This window comes from Malus sylvestris, chromosome 5 (assembly GCF_916048215.2).
Source record: "Malus sylvestris chromosome 5, drMalSylv7.2, whole genome shotgun sequence".
Lineage (NCBI taxonomy): Eukaryota > Viridiplantae > Streptophyta > Magnoliopsida > Rosales > Rosaceae > Malus > Malus sylvestris.
Genome location: NC_062264.1, coordinates 43,130,522 through 43,150,837, shown reverse-complemented (window position 1 = coordinate 43,150,837; position 20,316 = coordinate 43,130,522). Strand labels below are relative to the sequence as shown.

Genomic DNA, 20,316 nt, shown 5'->3' with positions numbered 1-20,316 from the left:
TCAGACTAAGTTATCCGATGACAAGTTATATGCAAATACTTTTTACTACAGTAATAGAAAAATGTTGAGCGCTTACATAATAGTATAGGTTCGAATCATGTCGGTGACTAATCTAACATTTAATTAACAAAATTATCATTAGTTAAAAAGAAATGACAAGCTATAATACACAAGTATTTAATTTCCAGTCTACAAATTTCGTATGTAACACCTTGAATAAATACCACCACAAAACTGAGTGACAAAAAGCATAAAATAATTTCAATATCAATTTCACTGGAGTAGGAATGTTTTTAGAATTAAACTAGATGGCTGCTTTTCCATCTTGCCAATACCTAAGAGAATACTGTAGTAATATCTGACTTGTGAATCATAGAACATGTGGAAGTATGCAGAGCCCCCACCCATTGACCAATACACGCGTCGAGCAACAGGGCTGCCATCTTATCTCCCCAAACAAGAAGCAACCCCAGAAAGCGGTGGCCGGATATAATACCACGACGGAAAACAAAATTTAACAGGGAAACAGAAAGAAAGAAAGAACAGAAAGAGAGCAAACAGAGAGCAATCAGAACAGCAAAGATGGTAGTTATTTCCATGGCACAAAATATCATCTTCAACCTCTCCAAGTCTTTCCCTCAAACCCCTTCATCACTCTCTCTCAGAAATTCCTCTCACAAAGTCTCGAGAGTCTGCTTCGCCTCCGCCTCCAAATCCTCCGAGGTAATTAGTTATATAAGTACGTGATTAACAGTAGCACTTGTCGACGAATGTAAGAATCCGACATCGAAAAATTGATCACATAAAAATACAATATATAATGAATGGTTCCACCCCTGTTTTCACAAGGTATGTGCAAGTTAGGGATAACATCGGTGCACTTAGTAGTAGATAATTGGTCCGTCTCTCTAAAATTTTCTTGATGCATTCATAATTTAATTTGATCCGGTATACGCTTGAACTTCAGGATCGAAATGCACCAGAAGGGAATAGAGATTCGAGGGCCAACTGGGCATATGATGACAAGAAGTGGAGGAATGAGAACGTGAATTACAAAGGAAAGGATCCAGCAGATGAACTCAAGGATAAGCCGAAGAGCGCAGCCGAGACCATGGCGGAGAAGGCTAAAGAGGGAGTGAACAGAGCAGCGGAGACGGCAGAGAGCGCCAAGGAGAAAGCAAAACAGTACGGTTATGAAACAAAGGAGAAAACCAAAGAAATGGCCGACACTGCGGCTGAGAAGGCAAAGGAGGGAACTTATGAGGCCGTGGAGACGGCGGAGCAGGCCAAGGAGAAGGCGAAAGAGAATGTTTGGAGTATGAAGGAGAAAACAGAGGACGTGGCAGAAACGGTGGCGGAGAAGGTGAAGAAGGCGACGAGCAAGGCAGCAGAGACGGCGAAGAACACAGTGAAGGGGGCGTGGGGGGCCGTGAAGGAGACGGGGGATAAGATCAAGGAGACAGTGGTTGGGACTGTTGGTATACCATGGGTCCAGCCCATGATGAAAGACATTAAAGAATCAGCCCATCATAAAGGATGGATGCTAGAAAACTCTAGCATCTTATCAAATACCTAGAAAAATCTGGTTCTAATATGCATGTCGGTGGAGTCCATGCATAAGCTAGAAAGTTCTAGCTAAATATTGAGGCTGTCATGCAAGCCTAAGTCGGTGGGCAAGTCGGCAAAACTCAAATATAAATAGGGGTGCATGTATGTATCAATGTGTGTGTGAAAAATCGAAGTAAGAGTGTTCCACTCCAAGAGTGAGGGTTATAAGAGTTGTTCCACTTCAAGTTTGAGAGTGAGAGTATTCCACTACACATTGTGTGTGAGTGAAGTTTAGAGTGATAGAAAGTGTGTGTCATACTTTCTTGTATCCATTAAGCCTTGTCTTTGGCTTGGTAAGACTACTCTTGTTGTACTCATCTTTTTCATATAGTGATCCTTATTTGGTGGACGTAGGCATAAATTGCCGAACCACATAAATTCTTAGTGTCCATTTTCTACTTTACCTTGTGCATTCTCTATCTTGTAGTACCGACTTTCCTAACAAGTGGTATCAGAGCCCGGTTGGCTCGTACTACGAGATGGAAGGAAGTGGCACTATGATCAAACTCACCAACTCCAATTGGGTAACATGGAAGCCAAGGATGGAGGACATTCTCTATTGCAAGGATCTGCATGAGCCAATTGAAGGAGATGCCGCTAAATCCGAGAGCATGTCCGATGCCGAGTGGAAGAAGATGAATCGCAAGACTATTGGCACAATTAGACAATGGGTGGACGATAGTGTTTTTCACCATGTGTCTAATGAAACCAATGCCCGCGAGTTTTGGACGAAGCTTGAGTCATTGTTTGAGAAGAATACCCCAGCCAAGAAAGCCTTCTTAATCAAAGAGCTCATCAATGTGAAGTACAAGGATGGTTTAAGTGTAGCAGAACACTTGAACAATTTCCAGAATATCATTAACCAGTTGGCTACTATGAAAATGACGATCGAGGACGAGCTACAAGCGCTTTTGTTACTTGGATCCTTGCCAGACAGTTGGGAGACCTTTGTGGTAAGTATAAGTAACTCTGCTTCTAATGGTGTTCTTACTCTTGATAATGTTAAAAATAGCATGCTCAATGAAGAAACAAGGAGAAAGACTTCTGGCACAGATAGCAGCCAAGTATTTGTCACAGAGAACCGCGGAAGAAGCAAGAGTAGAGGGCCTAGAGATCATGGCAGGAGTCCTAGCCGATCCAAGTCAAGGTTCAGGGGTGCATGCCACCATTGTGGCAAAGAAGGCCATATGAAGAAAAATTGTCGAGTTTGGAAGAGAGAGCAAAGGGAAGGAAACAATCAGAAGAAAGATGATACTGGCAATACCACCGCTGTCATATGTGGTGATGTACCAGAAATACTGTCTGTTGGTGATTGTCTGCATATAGGCAACTCTAACAGTGACATTGAATGGATCTTTGACAATGGAGCTTCCTTCCATGCTACGTCCAAACGGGAGTTCTTCAGTACATACAAAGAAGGTGACTTTGGCATAGTGAAGATGGGGAATGAAAGCTATTCCAAAATTCTTGGAATTGGTGATATTTGCCTAAGAACTAATCTTGGCTGCCAGTTGATGTTGAAAGATGTGAGACATATTCCTGATATACGTCTCAATCTGATATCCATCGGTACCCTTGATCGACAAGGTTATTATCACCATATTGGCGAAGGAAAATTAAAGCTTACTAAAGGCTTAATGGTGGTAGCAAGAGCACGACTTTGTTGTACGTTGTACCGGTCAAATGCCAAGGTTTTGAAAGGTGAGTTGAATGCTGTGGAGGACTCATCTCTAGACTTGTGGCATAAGAGGCTAGGCCACATAAGTGAGAAAGGCCTACAAGTTTTGGCAAAGAAGTCTCACATTCCCTTTGCCAAAGGTACGTCGTTAAACTCTTGTGAGCATTGTTTATTCGGAAAACAAAGAAGAGTTAGTTTTTCTGTTCCATCTACAAAGAAAGGAAATTTGTTAGATCTTGTTTATTCAGACGTGTGTGGACCCATGGAAGTCGAGTCACTTGGAAGAAATAAATATTTTGTTACTTATATTGATGATGCTTCACGAAAGGTTTGGGTGTATTTGTTGAAATCTAAAGACCAGGTGTTTCAGACATTCCAGGAGTTTCATGCCATGGTGGAGAGGGAAATTGGGAAACCTCTCAAGTGCCTTCGTAGCGACAACGGCGGTGAGTACACATCTCACCAGTTTAGAGAGTATTGTGTGAAACATGGCATACGTCATGAGAAGACAGTTCCTGGAACTCCACAACATAACGGTGTTGCTGAAAGAATGAACCGAACCATCATGGAGAAAGTCAGGTGTATGCTGAGGACTGCAAAGTTATCTAAGCAGTTCTGGGGTGAAGCTGTAAGGACATCCTGCTATTTGATTAACCGATCTCCATCAGTACCATTAGGTCTTGATGTTCCGGAGAGAGTATGGACTGGTAATGATGTGTCTTACTCTCATCTGAAGGTGTTTGGCTGCAAAGCTTTTGTGCATGTGCCCAAAGAGCAGAGATCGAAGTTAGACTACAAAGCTACACCGTGCATCTTTCTTGGTTATGGCAATGAAGATTTTGGTTACAGATTATGGGACCCATACCAGAAGAAGTTTATCCGAAGTAGAGACGTGGTCTTTTATGAAGATCAAACAATTGGGGATTCGGATAAAGAAGCACAACCAGATGGCGCAGACAGAGGAGTTGATCCATTAGCTTCAGATGAAGAAAGTCACGATGACATCCCTGAAGCAGCTGCCAATGAAGTGCCTGCAGAACCAGATAATGCTGATCAGGGGGAGCCTGATCAAGATGTGCCAGACCATGAGATTGCTGATCAGGGGGAGCCTAGTCAAGAAGAGCAGATTCAAGGAGAACCCAATCAGGGGGAGCCTCCAGCCCTACAAGAGAATGAAGATCAGGTCAGAAGATCCATCAGAAGTCGAAGACCGTCTACCAAGTATTCTTCATCAGAGTATATCATGTTGACTAATTATGGAGAGCCCGAAACATATGAGGAGGCCAGAGCTCATAACGACAGTGACAAATGGATGAAGGCAATGGAGTCGGAGATGGATTCCTTATCAAAGAATGATACCTATGAGCTGGTGGAGCTTCCAAAGGGCAGGAAAGCATTGAAAAACAAGTGGGTGTTCAAATTGAAAAGAGACGACAACATGACAAGGTACAAGGCTCGTTTGGTTGTCAAAGGTTTTGGTCAAAAGAAAGGAGTTGACTTTGATGAGATTTTCTCACCGGTGGTGAAGATGACTTCCATTCGAGTTATCCTTGGTATGGCAGCAAGCATGGATCTTGAGCTCGAGCAGTTAGATGTTAAAACTGCATTTCTCCATGGCAATTTAGAAGAGGAGATATACATGGAGCAACCCAAAGGCTTTGAAGTTAAAGGTAAAGAAAATTTGGTGTGCAAGCTCAAGAAAAGCTTATATGGTCTTAAGCAGGCTCCGAGACAGTGGAATAAGAAGTTCAACTCATTCATGGTGAGTAATGGGTACAAGAGAACTCATGCTGACTCTTGTGTCTATATCAAACAATTTTCTGGAGGTACATTCATCATCTTATTGCTTTATGTTGATGACATGTTGATTGTCGGACAAGATGCTTCTATGATTAAAAAGCTCAAAGAAGAGTTATCTAAGTTCTTTGACATGAAGGACTTAGGGCCAGCCAAGCAGATTTTGGGCATGGAGATAATTCGTGACAGAAAATCCAAGAAGTTGTGGCTGTCACAAGAAAAGTATGTTGAACGGGTGCTTGAAAGGTTCAACATGAAAGCAGCCAAACCGGTAAGCTCACCTTTAGCCAATCATATCAAGTTGAGCAAAGAGTCGTGTCCAAAAACATATGAAGAAAAGGAGAAAATGGCAGTTGTTCCCTACTCTTCAGCAGTAGGAAGTATCATGTATGCAATGGTGTGCACACGACCAGATATTGCTCATGCAGTAGGTGTGGTGAGCAGGTTTCTCTCTAATCCAGGGAAGGACCACTGGGAAGCCGTTAAGTGGATTCTCAGATATTTGAAAGGGACTTCTAAGATGTGCTTGTGCTTTGGTGGTTCCAAACCAATCTTGGAAGGATTCACAGATGCTGACATGGGAGGTGACCTGGATGGTAGAAAATCTACATCTGGGTACTTGTTCACTTTTGCCGGGGGAGCCGTGTCTTGGCAATCCAAGTTGCAAAAGTGTGTTGCTTTGTCCACAACCGAGGCTGAATACATAGCCGCTACAGAAGCATGCAAGGAGTTGTTGTGGCTGAAGCAGTTTCTCCAAGAGTTGGGTTTGAAGCAAAGTGATTATGGCATTTATTGTGATAGTCAGAGTGCTCTGGATTTGAGCAAGAACACTACATATCATTCACGCACTAAGCACATTGATATTCGTTATCACTGGATTAGAGATGCTATCGAGAACAAGTTGCTACAGTTGAAGAAGATTCATACCAATAATAATTCTTCAGACATGTTGACAAAAGTAGTCACAAAATCAAAGTTGGAATTTTGCATTAAGGCTGCTGGGATGGACTCCAGGTAACTTGGAGTCATGATCGGAATTCCTCCCTCATGGACTGGAGGGGGAGATTGTTGGTATACCATGGGTCCAGCCCATGATGAAAGACATTAAAGAATCAGCCCATCATAAAGGATGGATGCTAGAAAACTCTAGCATCTTATCAAATACCTAGAAAAATCTGGTTCTAATATGCATGTCGGTGGAGTCCATGCATAAGCTAGAAAGTTCTAGCTAAATATTGAGGCTGTCATGCAAGCCTAAGTCGGTGGGCAAGTCGGCAAAACTCAAATATAAATAGGGGTGCATGTATGTATCAATGTGTGTGTGAAAAACCGAAGTAAGAGTGTTCCACTCCAAGAGTGAGGGTTATAAGAGTTGTTCCACTTCAAGTTTGAGAGTGAGAGTATTCCACTACACATTGTGTGTGAGTGAAGTTTAGAGTGATAGAAAGTGTGTGTCATACTTTCTTGTATCCATCAAGCCTTGTCTTTGGCTTGGTAAGACTACTCTTGTTGTACTCATCTTTTTCATATAGTGATCCTTATTTGGTGGACGTAGGCATAAATTGCCGAACCACATAAATTCTTAGTGTCCATTTTCTACTTTACCTTGTGCATTCTCTATCTTGTAGTACCGACTTTCCTAACAGGGACTTCATCGGACTCTGACGATGAGCTGGCGGTGGAGGAGAATGTTGTGGGGGTTTTGGATGACGGTGTGGAGGTGGTGGAAATATTGGATGAGGAGGGGAACGTTGTGGATGTTACGAGGCGGATTAGGAAGCCTGAAGACGATGAGGTGGCCGCGGAGGAGAATGTTGTGGACGTTCTGGATGAGGATGTGATGGTGGTGGAGATATTGGATGAGAAGGGGAATGTTGTGGATGTTAGGAGGCGGATTCGGAGGCCTGAAGATGATGTGAAGAAATAGTGATGTTTTCGAGAAGGAAACTTTGCTCAGTAGTTGCATTGCATATCATGGAAGGAGTTGAAGCTGAATGTTTGGTACTTGAAGACTTGTAGTTAGTAAATCAGAGGTGGTATGTTTGAAGTGGCATTAATGTTTTCATCTTTTCGTTTTTTCTTTGCTTTTCAAATGTATATTTTATAACTTTGCCTTAGTATTTTTCTTTTTGACCAAACGATATTTTTACAGAAAGTGGACTAGCAATGACAATGTGGTCAACCTTCGTTCTCTGTTGTGAGCCTCGTTAGCGCTCTGAACCATCTGTTTTTTTAATAGCACAAACATACATTTTTATTCTTAAACGAGAAATAGAGCAGTATTTTTGTTCTTCTATACTCAAATTTAATTTTTTTTAATTCGTATTTTAGATAAATTTAACATAGACTATTACTTGTATAAAAAAAATATAGGTTACAACCAAATTCGAATTCTTCTGGACAAAGTTAGTTTGTTGAAGAATGACAATGGACTTTGACTAATCCAACACTTTGAGTGTTATACAAGAAAATATGAGAGAGAGAGAGAGAGAGAGAGAGAGAGAGAGAGAGAGAGAGAGAGAGAGAGAGAGAGTCACCGTGGAAATGTTCTTATCAATGGGGACACGATTGTCATTATGAATAGAATTGGCGTCCAATTAGCGGAGAATGATTCTCTCCCCTCTGTGGAAAGAGACGGAAAGAAGAGACGAGAGAATTTTAGTCCCTAATTAGCATGGTGATGTCATATAGAACATAGAAGAGAAGAAATCTGTCCAACAAGAGTACAGATTCTCTCATGATTTTAAAAAACAGAGTTTAAAGATCAAATGATCCGAACCATTGAAATTTGATCAAACAGCTACAATTATTATAACTTTTATAATAATCTATTGTTTGTAACCGTTAAATTAAATTTTAACGGTCCGAATCATTTGATATTTTAAGTTTCATTTTTTTTGATCTGAAGAGGATATGTACTCTTCCAACAAAAACACCACAAAATAAAATTTTAAATAAGGAAATGGAAAATTGTTGTGTATACAAGACTCGAGAGTAATGTATGATTGCAGTAAGATCGGCAGAAGAGAGAGACAGAGAGGAGAGAGAGAAGAAACAGTAGTTGCTGAAGTCTGAGTGTCTGACACAGCAGCCAAAAACCCATTGACGACCGCCACTAGCCAGTAGCCACCCTCTTCCGCCCTTACCTGCCGCCTCTGCAGGCTCTGGTCTCTCTTATTCCCCTGTTCCTGTGGTCCATCTCCTACCCCTACACCTGCATATATCTAAAAACCCAATACAGCTAAAACTCTCATCTTTTTCTTCTCATAATATTTCTGCGGTTTTTTTTGTGTGGTGATATTTATCATTGGGTCTGAAAGTTTTAGCATATCGGAACGGAAAGGCCGACACTTTGGACCGTTTTCCGGTAAAGGCTGAATTTTTCTGTACTGGGTTTCCTGTATTTGATGGATCAAAAGCAAATGGACTGGGAATTTTTGATCAGTTCTAACTTTTTCTGAGCTGGGTTGGTGAGATAGATGCTGTTATGTGACGGAAAATCGTTTCCGGTATTGTCTCTAGCTCCCACAGATTACTACAACCTCTCCCTCCCTCTCCTCTCCCCCTCTCCTTTTTCTGGGTTTTCTGCATATCCGCCACCCGTCCAAAATTCCAGAAAAAAGAAGCAGCAAGTCAAACCGATTCGTCTCAAACTCTGACACCGTTTCTAGAAGGTGAAAAAGAAATCCTCGCGGATATCGCTCGATTTCAAGACCAGATTTTCCACAAATTTCAATTATCACTTGGGCTTTAATTGTTTCATTATTCAATGTGAATGATGAAGTGAATGGCCGATGGGTTTGGATGTAACCCTGGTTGGTGGGTGGGAACAAGAAGGAAGGAACACCCGGCATGCAGAGAGAGAGCAAGATAACGATAACGATCGCCGTTAGTTTTGGCAGTTTTGGGTGTCGAGACTCGAGAGTAGATTATCTAGGACTAGCTACGGACACGTTTAGCACACCCTCACAATGATACAATTTCCTCCTCTTTATAAACCTCTGCATGTCGCTTGAAGCCCCACATCAATCCATCAAACAATTTCAGACCATCACAAGAGAGAAAGCAACATGCAGCAACAGCAGCAGGAGGGGGGTGAGCAGAAGGAGCAGCAGAACCAGGATCAGCGGTTGAAGGCGGCGGAGCAGCAGAACCAGCAGCCGCACGGGTGCCCGCGGTGCCAGTCCATGAACACCAAGTTCTGCTACTACAACAACTACAGTCTCTCTCAGCCACGGTACTTTTGCAAGGCGTGTAGGAGGTACTGGACTCAGGGAGGGACCCTCAGGAACGTTCCCGTCGGCGGCGGATGCCGGAAGGGGAAGCGCGCCAAGGGGGGTTCCTCCTCGGCGTCAGCATCTCGGACCGTGCAGCCGCAGCCATCACAGAAAGAGCAGGACATGCAGAACAATTTGGGAATTGGCGGCGGGTCCGTGGGGATGTCTACGGCCAACCCGAGCGGTGGATTGGCTATTCACCATCAGTACTACCCTGGTTCTTCTCATGGGTACTTGTCATCTTTTGCAGGGCTTCAATCTCTGAGTCAATCTCAGCCGTTCAATGTTGGGGGCGGTCATGATCCTGCCTCGAACATGAGCCTGCTGCAGGGGTTCAATCTCTCAGTTCCTATGGTGGCGTTGCAGCCGCAGCAGCGTCAGCAGTTTTTTCAGGTGAGCGGCGCTAGGAGCAACAGTCTGTTGGATCAAGCTGCTCTGTACCCATCTGAGCATGATCTGTGGGCCCCCCAGAGCGTCGTCAACAGATCATCTGTGAATCCTTCTTCTTCTTCTGCAGCAGCAGCCTCGGACAGCGCTTTGTGGACCATGGGCCATAACAATCCCATCACCACCACCACCACCACCACCACCACCACTACCAGCAGCAGCGGCGGCGGCCCATCTCTGAACCCAAAGCAGTGGCCTGATCTGCCCGGATCATATGGCTCTCCTAATTGAGAGAGACTTTTAAGGCATGCGTATCCCTACAAAGCATGCAAATTAATCATATATTGACTTTTGCATACCAAAGGGAGATTAATACCATATGGATCTTTAAGTGTCACCCATTAATTTTCAGTTCTTATAATTATTTACTAAATTGGTTAATTATACTTGGTGGTTAAGGTATGTATGATTAATACCATATGGATCTCTAAGTGTCAAATGAAAGGGTAATATTTGGGTCTATAACCATATATAGCCTTTTGTTCAATTCCATTAGTTGGGTAGGTGGTGGTATTTTGAACTTGAAATTCATCGAAAGCTATTGAGCTAAATATTTGTGCTTTTGTTTTTGGTATTTTATGCCTTTATTGTTTGCTCTCATACTCCAAAATTAACGCTATCTATATCATATTTGTTGGCCACGTTGTTGAAGATTAACCTAATAACACAAGGGCATTCCAATTGTACGTGGGATTTAGACAAGTGCATTCCAATTGTACGTGGGACTCTTGTCATAGAAAAATGGTCAGTATGTGATTAGTCACTATATTTACTGAACACATTGTTGAAGACATATCTAAATAACAGAGATGATGTGTTCAACTTGTGTATGCATGTATGCATAACTCATACCGGTTATGTGGTCAATATCTAATCAATTATCTATACCATATTTACTAATCACGTTGTTGACGATTGATGTAATAAACAAAGTTGAATTCTATCTATGTATACGAAACTCTTACTAAATAGGCAATTAGTAGTGTGATCAATAAATGTTGAAGTTGTGTGAAAATGATGTCAAAGTGATGACTTGTACTTAATTCAAGGTCTTGAAGGAAAAGATGAAAAGCAAGAAGACAGTACTTGAACAGAAAGCTGGATGTAATGCAAGCACAGAGGAAGGTTTTAGCTAAATGTGTAGAAAAGTTGACGAACAAGAGTCATATGGGTAGGTCTTGTTGCATGTGGTGGTTGACTGCAAATGTTTTTGATGAAGGATGAATCACTTGAGACAGACTTCCAAATAGCTTTATGATTTTTTTTTTTGGTAATTTTGCTTTATGATTTATCATTGCACTTGGCAGGTTAAAGCCTGCCTCCTACAGCTACAAGCTCTCCTTACTTGCTTTAATTTTTGTAAAAAAATACTAATAATTCATATCAATGCATAAGTATTGGAAGAGAATGTGTCGTCTGCAAATGCAGGCATAGCTGTTAGAGACCATTGTGTTGATTGTAAGCGAGTGTATGATTTAATATTCGTACAATATATATTTTAAAATTTAAACACATCTAATGACAAAATAATATGATGGTATTGTTCATCATTGCTTAAGTGCGATGAGCTTAAATACCTCGTCGAAGATATAAGTTACTTGTCTACATATACTATTGCGATATGTGATATTTTGTACGAATCACACGACACCATCTAATCGCACTATTGGGCCGCTGAATTTGTGACGCCATATGGAGTATTAGATGTAGATAAGTCTCTTCACAGATTTACAACAATGTCAAATGAATTATAGATTGGAGCCTAAAGGAAGGGAGAGAAAGCCGGCATGGTTTGATTCCATTTGAAACAACACCGTCCACTTTCTATAGGACAGTGAGTCCAATTCCATCAATGAATCTTACTCTGCAAGGACCACCACTAGCACAGTTGATTAGCACTACATTTATTAATTAATTATTTCATAAACAATGATGTATTAGGGCTTGCAATCGCATGATGAATTAACATATAATAATCAATGCATTAAGACTGAAAGCAAAGATCCATATGGGATTGGGAGGGATTATTCTACAAATACAGAATGTTATGAGTGTTAAAGTAAACGAGTCTCGTATTGGTGGTCTATTAGATTTCTCCTTTCATTGATGTTTTCTTCTTTTATTGATGTTAAACTTTTTTATCTTCATATTCTCACACGCTCCTCATGTGTGGCAAATTTTTAAAGCAACCATGTGGCATGAATTGAGTGACATGAAGAATGTGTAACCGTTGGACTTTACACATGAGTTAACCTACTCTGATATCATAAAAAAAAAAATTAAGATTCCATAAAAAGCCAAATAGCAATATAAAAAACAGTACAACTTACTTATACTCTTTTAAAGTTTATCTTTCAATCAACTTGAGACTCTTTGTCAGTAGGGAGGGCGTGAAGGTGGGTATTGTGGTTTCGGACTAAAAGAAAATCTTTGGTCTGCCACAGAGAGATCTCTGTCGCACAACAAAAAAGGAAACCCCGATTTTCTATTTGGGATGTACTATCACATATCTTTTTTTACTTCTTACACATCTTTTATGAATTTCTGTATGTTAATCTTCTTCAATTCATTCGATCCAAACGGCCGAAAACAAAAAATGTGTGGGAGAAATAAAAAGGGGTGTGTGGATATCACACCCCTTCTATTTTATAGCAAGCAAGGTTCTAAAATTCGCTAAACGTTAGTCGGACGGCGGGTTAGCGTTTAGTGTCTAGACGGATTTAAGTAAATTTCTTGTAAATAAGTGTATATTGACACTTACAAAAAATTATATTTGTATGAAATCTAATGATAAGATAATAAAAGAACGATAAAATGCAAAAAGAGTATCCAACAAATCCAAAATTTAAAAACATATTAAGCATATATGTCATATAATCATAGTGAGGAGTATTGTAGGATGACACATGTACAACAAGTTCACAATTTAAAACCACATAAAATGCAAAATAGGAGGAAAATAAGGAAATATAGTAATTGTCTTTAACATCCCGGAATTTAAGTTGATACACACCTATTCTATAAAATTAACAAAATTTCAAGATATAAACATAGGTGCATGCAGGGAACGCGAACTTAGAAAGTTAGAATAAAGATAGGAATTTTTTTTTTTCAGTTTCAATTTCATAAAAAAAAAAAAAGGGCCTAGCTTCGCCTAGGGCCGCCTAGAGCCCATTTGCTTTTTCCCACCGTTTTGCAAGAAGACGCCTTGGCCTCCCTCCGCCCAACGCCTAGACCCTTTTTAAGAACACTAATAGCAAGTGACTCAAAATTTCTTGTTTAAACCATAAACTCTAAAAGTGAATACTATTTAAATTTTCAAAGCAAGTTTGAGTGGAAATTGTTGAGACATGTAGACTGTAGTATATCTTATTTTGTATCGTTGTTGAGAGTATAAATTTTACGTTAAGAAAAGAATGAACATTGCATTTATTTATAAATAATTGGCTATTTTCTATATGTTTTTAATTAATTTTAGGAAGTTTTAACGAAACATTTTGGTACTGTTCATTTTTAATGAAAAACCAAATTTTTACATTTCACTGGTACTATTCACTACACCTTTATTTGTCATTTTTTTATTTATTAAAACTAAAGTTTTTTTGGACTTTTCGTTAGTTTTCCTTTAATTTTATGGAACCTCAATTTCTTCAATTATAATAAGCTTAAGCTATGAAATAATTTTTACTGCAAACATTACAAGTTTCATCAAGTTTCATTTCAATTTGCTTTTGAGAAAGGCTGAATATCAATAAACAATTTTCCAGTTTTGTGATTAAATTTTGATGTATATTGGCTTACTATTTCTTTAAGAGTAAAATCTGCAATGGATAGTTTGTTAATTGGAATTTAAATGTTGGCCTTAACTAGTAGAATCTTAGGTGCATATTATGCTTGTAATTGCTGCCGTATCTTTGCTTATGTAGTGTTAGAGTAGTACCCACTTATTAAGGACTTAAACTTAGTGGTAATGTCTTTTGTTTTTTTCCAGCATCAGTAACTAATCCCAAGTACAAATATTACATGAGAAATGAATTCTCAATGTAAATGCTACATAGTTAGTTAGTTCTTATCCTTCAGAGCCTACAAGTGCAAAAGGAGCATCCATCCAAAAATAATCACCCTAAGATGATCATCTCATGTCTATTTATTGTGTCAAAACAAAGTAAAATATGCTCTTGGAGTTTTGATGTGGAATAAAAAAAAATGGATTAAAGAATGACAAGCCACTGCAATTTGTATATGATGAGGATGTGTAAGACGATAAATACGAATAACTTAAAATCAGTATTCGAATATCTCCAACATAATAAAAATAAATAAAGAAATAGGTAAATATTCCTTTGAAATCCATCACTATCTTAGCCAAGAACTATTCGTTGGAAAAAAAAATATTCAGTCCCCACATCCATCCATTCTAAATTGAACGGTAAAGCACATTGGAGGTCGCCATCGTCGGTTGCTTGTGCCCCAAGAGACTTCTATAAATAATGGGAATGATTGAGTATTTCAACCTAAAGAGGTCTGGCTTGAAACTGGAAAGGGCATGATGGTAAAGACAGCTTGCAGGACAAAGTATGATGAGAGTGCTACTGCATTAGTGTGGGGAACCTTCCGCCACCCTTTGCATGGAGGAACAACCCAGTGTCTAGCTTTAGCTCCGCATCGAACATTTACATATGATTTTGATGTGTGATGTATATATTTCTATAAGATCGAAGCATGCATTAGTGGTGGTGACCCACTTGGCCAAAATACAAAAACTCCGGTGGAAATTAAGTGGACTTTCCATCTAATTAACATCCCATCGATGTGGGACTCAAAGCCCCAGAGCACCATCATTTGGTCAAGCTTGCAGGTATCTTGTGGTTCATTAGACAGTTTTGTGGATTAGCAAGCCACCTAAACCATATGATCGTTTGAGACAATTACGTGCGCTAATCTAGGACAATAGTGTGTGTGCATAATTATTAAGGAATTCATTTGTAATTAGATTTTCAATCAAAATGGTTAGAAAGTAAATATGTATCCTCATTCCTCAGCCAATCAACATATACACTGTTTAATGGTATTATTCTACGATCCCATTAAACAATGCTGATACTTTAAAATGTGTGTGATGAATACGCACTCTTTTACTCATATATATTCTAAATTCACATAAATTCTTGATGCAATATAAAAATTGTCAATGATCCATAAAATGAAAGTTTAGACCACATTATGGTATTGAGACTTTGTGTCTTAGAAAGTGTATGTGGACAAAGTAATGATGGATTCACAAAAGTGTAGTTAATTTGCAAAATATTCCTATTTCTATATTAGAAACTTCGGTAGCTGCACTACTAGGGTAGCTTTCACACTCATATTATTCAATTAGACTACGTTAGATCAGGTGAAACCAAAATACATAGAGTTACATACTTCTGTGAGAAGTATCGTAAGAATAATGTGATCGAATTTCCTTTTAAGTTTTTGTCCAACACTTAAACTTTAGTGGGAATAAAGACTGAAAGAGAGAAGGGGACCAATGTAGAAGATGGGGTTGGACTAACCAAGAAAGGAAGTTGAAAATTCTTTTTGTCATGGCAAAGGGTTGCTTTAGAGCAAAGGTTTGACGTAGGCCATTATCAAAATGAAGGAGTTGTGAAAATAGCGTGGAGAAGGGGGTACTTCTAAGGAAGGAAGGATGGAAGGAAGGGGTTACAATTGCACTGCATGCCATCAGTCATCACCAATCTAATTATTAAATGCCTCACACACAACTGCCCATTGTCTCATATCTGCACCTATATTTCCTCGCATTGGTCTACTTGTCCTCTTCTAGCTGGCTCCTTCATATACCTGTCGTAAGGCTTGTAACAGAATGTTTATAAAATAAAATTAACATAATGTATTTGGTAGGGAATTATATTAGAAATTTCTAAGATTACATGAGCTTCGTCTTGTATTTCTCTTATTAATTATGGAAAGTGATTTTCATACCCTATTTTTAGCTTCTTGCACACATTTGTTCAATTTGTTCTCAATTTTCGTTTAATTTATCTAATTTAATGATCATAAATAAAGAAAAGTGTGTGAGAAATTAAAAAGAGTGTGTGAAAATCACTTCTCATTAGTTATATAATGAGATTATATATTTAATTAAAACCATATTTCAAACGAATTTCATCCTTTACAATTGGATTCATATGATAAGTGATGTATGATAAACCCAATTTTACGATCAAAGAGTCTTTTGATTGAGGTCCAATCAATACAGTAATTTTTTTGTTTAACCCAACATTTATGGGGTTACAATTTAAACCTAATTTGTGCATTCATTTCTTATTGTATGATTATTTTGAAAACATTGATATTATGCAATTATTTACCTATGATAATGATATTAAAATAATTTTTTAAATCATATATAATACAATTATATGTATATGAAAAATAAAACATCTTCATTTACATAAAAGAGATACGAAATAATTCTACGTATGAAAAATATCACTATCTACATTCAATAAAGATACCAAAACAATTATATACCTAATGCAAATTTCAAGACATGTAGAAGCAAAAGGAATATATATTACCTATAGTTAAGGTTATCACCAATTCACCATGACAAATTTCAATACAAACTATGCCTCCATATAAGGTAGAATAACACGGGCAAAAAGAAAAAAAAAAAGAGTTGAAGAAGATGAATAAGAACTTAGCATGAAAGTGACAATTAACAAAAAGTGCCAATCAAATATAAGTTTTGCCGTTTGAAATCATAATAATTAATATATAGGTGTTGCCCAAATCATGTTTGAATCCATTTTTAAACTTAGGGGCAGGCTGGAACTGAAAAATAAAAATATTTGTTTGCATCTTACACAAAAGGAAGGTTGTCCTAGGTTGTATAATAGTCAAAGGATTTACATCAAAAGTGATTTTTTTGGAGGAGGAGTTACCTAAAACTTGCTTAAGGAATTGGTTTTAAATCTAATTGTCTATTTTTCAAATGATATTTATGACCATGCTGTGAGTAAAGTGGGAAGAATACTTCTTCAATGTTGCTTTTCTTTCAGCAGCGAAGCATAATTCTTATAAAAGAGTATTGTTGTTGCTAAGGTTATTATCTTATTAATTATCATTAGATCAATAAATTTTGAGATATTTTCAAAATTTTAATGAATTTGGATTGCTAATGAATTCTGACTCTGAGTTATCGTTTGATTTATCTATTTAATTACTATGTCACGATGCGAGCTTCACCATGTTCCCGAAATCGCAAGTTTGTATGAAAAGCCAGAACTAAATTAAATGCAGGAATGACTAATGAAATGAGGCACGAGCTAGGAGGACCAGCGTGTGTTAAGAAGATGATCGTCTTTCCTCTGTCAATTATGTCCATTGAAAGAGGAGGAGAAGGAGGGGGGTAGGGGGCTGCATCTGCATCCTCAAAAAACTGGATTTGTTGGGGATACAGACAAGGAGACAATATAAGAGACTGAACCCGAAACCAAGCCCACTGGGCTAAGTTGGCGTCTAGGACCCCACTACATCTGTAGAGATTGCAATTGCAAGAGGTCTGTCAACGATGTCAGTAATTTCTTACACAAGCAGACTAGACACCATCACATGCAGCTTGTAAAGCTAATTTCACCCGACACTAATTTCAGCCCTAGAGGATCAGCTTTCTGCAGAATTTGATCCCTGTCCAGGCTGAATTTACATGTTGCCTAAACACTCTATCTTAATTACTCGACGCCCTAAAATCAAAATAGTTGTGTTTTGATTTTCTAGACAAGTTACCCCTTATAAAAGATATAAAACAGGTTTTATGCCATTTAATTTATTCCATTTATTGCCTTTCCAATATTGACCTAGAACTAATTGTGATTTATATTCTGGTCTTGTAATCTGCAGTGAAACGGTGGTACTACATTATACATGTTGATGTGATAACACAAATCAATAGTCTAATGTTTTATTTTTCCATGAGATAGTCTGACATGTTATATTGTTACATTATTAACGAAAATTATAGAATGTATTACTGCTTGGTGCTCCACAACTGTAGTCTTCTTTATTCGTATTGTTATAAGTATCATATAGTTGAAATCATATCACATGGTTGTTCTTTGATATATTGACATTTGGATCATCGATACCAAGGCCCTCTTCACCAAACAATGTTCAATCCAGACAAATTAACATGGATTTAATCATATTTTATAAATTACATGACGTGGTTGTTGATGATTGGATTAAGTGTTAACAATATTATTTTCAATTGGTGATATATCACATGATTTGTAAATGAGTTTAAAAAGTTGGTCTACCTAGCATTACTCTATTAAAAAAAAAACATCCTGGTGCTTAGGTTGTTATATCCTATATTATCGTTCAATAAATACTTTTTGAAATGTTTTAATTTTTTTTTTTGTTAATTTTGGATTGCTAATGAATTCTAAGTCAAGGTTATGGTTCGATTTATCTCTTTAATTACCATACCACGATGCCGATGCGACCATGTTCCGATATCGCTAGCTTGTATGAAAAACCAGAACTAAATTAAATGCAGGAATGAGAGGCAGGAGCTAGGCGAACCAGCATGTGTTAAGAAGCTGATCATCTTTGTCAATTGAGGGGGGCCTGCATCCCCCCAAAAATTGGATTTCTTAGGGATAGACAAGTAGACAATAATAGAGACTGAACCTGAAACCAAGCCCACCGGACTAATTTGGCATCTAGGACCCCACTTCTGTAGAGGTTGCAATTGCAGAGGTCTGTCAATGACATGCCTCAGTAATTTCTTACAAAAGTAAACTGTAGACACCATCACATGCAGCTTGGAACCCTAATTTCAACGACACAAATTTCAGCCCTAGAGGATCAGCTTTCAGCAGAATTTGATCCCTGTCCAGGTTAATTTACAACATGCTGCCTAGTACACTCCCTTTCTTAATTACTGAACTCCCTAAAATCTAATTGTGTTTTGAATTTCTGGACAAGTTACCCCTTATAAAAGATACAAAACAGGTTTCTATGTCATTTTGGTTTCTTCCCTTTATTGCCCTACCAATATCGACCTAGAACTAATTTTGATGTATAATCTGACCTCGTAATCTGCAATAAAACGTTGGTACTACATTATACATGTTGATATGGTAACACAAATCAATCGTCTAAATGTTTTGTTTTTCTACAAGATAGTCTGACATGTTATATTGTTAAATTATTAAAGAAATTATTGAATGTAGTATGGCTTTGTGCTCCACAACCATGGTCTTATTTCTTCATAATGTTATAAATTTAAATATGCAATGAGGCTACAATCATCACATCATTGAAATCATATCACACGGTTGTTCTTTGATATATTGATATATTAGATCATCGATATAAGGCACATGCTCTCATCACCAAACGATGTTCAATCCAGACAACATGTAAACATGCATGCATGCAATATACAAACTCAGGACCACCAAGCATATGTTGGCATCGTCACTTGCCTAGTTACTTTTCAGTACATGTACATGGCATGGATATCATAATGAAGGCTTCCAAGTTCCATCTTGGAGGCAAGTTTAGATCGTGATCAGTACTTGCGGATCAGCCAATATAAATTGGGACCAGCAGCACTACCACCACAGAAAACCACAATATATTACCTTATTTCATAAAATCCTATCTTCATTAGGAAAAACACGCTCATATTAATTAATCTAGTTTTCTTGCTACTAATTTGCCAATTCTAAACCCACAAACCCTTGCAAAAAGGACCCAATTAAAAGAACGGAGTATATATTGTCCCAAAAACGAATGCACGTATATATAAATGTGAGACAAGGCCGAATTTCATCCTACGCATGAATTATGTAATGTCACTCAAATTCCAAAAACCTAAGCCAAAACCTAGAACTCAGAGAAAATTTGCGAAGTAGCCAAATGTGGAATATGTTAAAGAGTTTTAGTAAATTCTTTTAACCACTTGAAAGTTTCACATTGTTGGAGGGGACTCAACTGGATATATCTGAATCTTAAAAAAGCTAATTTTCCAAATTCCCCTTAGACATTTTATTGTATGCCCGCATAAAATAAGAAATTAGCAAGTCTGTTTTCCATCTGAATTTCGCTCTCACCAGATTTTGAATTCATATTATCAAGGGGAGAGCTGGCAAGGATAGATCATGAATTGGCAGCTTTTGAAGGAGTGCGCTACCAGTTGTCTACCACTAAGTCTAGAATATCATATCTATATACTGAATATTATTACTGTGACAACAACATAATTTCATCAGATGATTAGCTAGCTAGTTTAACAAAAATTTACAAGGTAACAAGTCCTTATAAACGTATTTTCAAACTAAGTTAATCATCTAAATCTGCATATACATGCACGCATAAGTCAAAGAATCTCCACTGATATCTCATAGGTAGATATCCTATGGCTTGTCCGTTTCAATAAATACATTAATTCATTCACCTTGTCTTAGTTATTCCCATGTGAAACCTTCATCA

General features: G+C 38.2%; 2 protein-coding genes across 2 annotated transcripts; both read left to right on the top strand.

The window, feature by feature from the left end:
• The first annotated feature begins 390 nt into the window (after positions 1 to 390).
• LOC126622314 (late embryogenesis abundant protein 29-like) lies at positions 391 to 7,276 on the top strand. Its single transcript, XM_050291012.1, has 3 exons — positions 391 to 723; positions 968 to 1,478; positions 6,730 to 7,276. Exons 1-3 carry the CDS (start codon positions 583 to 585, stop codon positions 7,008 to 7,010), a joined length of 933 nt encoding a protein of 310 aa, XP_050146969.1. The 5' UTR covers positions 391 to 582; the 3' UTR covers positions 7,011 to 7,276.
• An 807-nt stretch (positions 7,277 to 8,083) lies between these two features.
• Positions 8,084 to 10,384, top strand: LOC126622313 (dof zinc finger protein 1-like). Its single transcript, XM_050291011.1, has one exon. The coding sequence runs from the start codon at positions 9,154 to 9,156 to the stop codon at positions 10,036 to 10,038; it is 885 nt and encodes a 294-aa protein (XP_050146968.1). The 5' UTR covers positions 8,084 to 9,153; the 3' UTR covers positions 10,039 to 10,384.
• The last annotated feature ends 9,932 nt before the right edge of the window (positions 10,385 to 20,316 follow it).

Excerpts from the sequence above, each read along its gene's own strand:
- LOC126622313 (XM_050291011.1), top strand. The coding sequence starts at position 9,154 with ATGCAGCAACAGCAGCAGGAGGGGGGTGAGCAGAAGGAGCAGCAGAAC.
- LOC126622314 (XM_050291012.1), top strand. The coding sequence starts at position 583 with ATGGTAGTTATTTCCATGGCACAAAATATCATCTTCAACCTCTCCAAG. Across the intron at positions 724-967 it reads CCGCCTCCAAATCCTCCGAG|GATCGAAATGCACCAGAAGG; the intron begins GTAATTAGTTAT and ends CTTGAACTTCAG. Across the intron at positions 1,479-6,729 it reads GACAGTGGTTGGGACTGTTG|GGACTTCATCGGACTCTGAC; the intron begins GTATACCATGGG and ends CTTTCCTAACAG.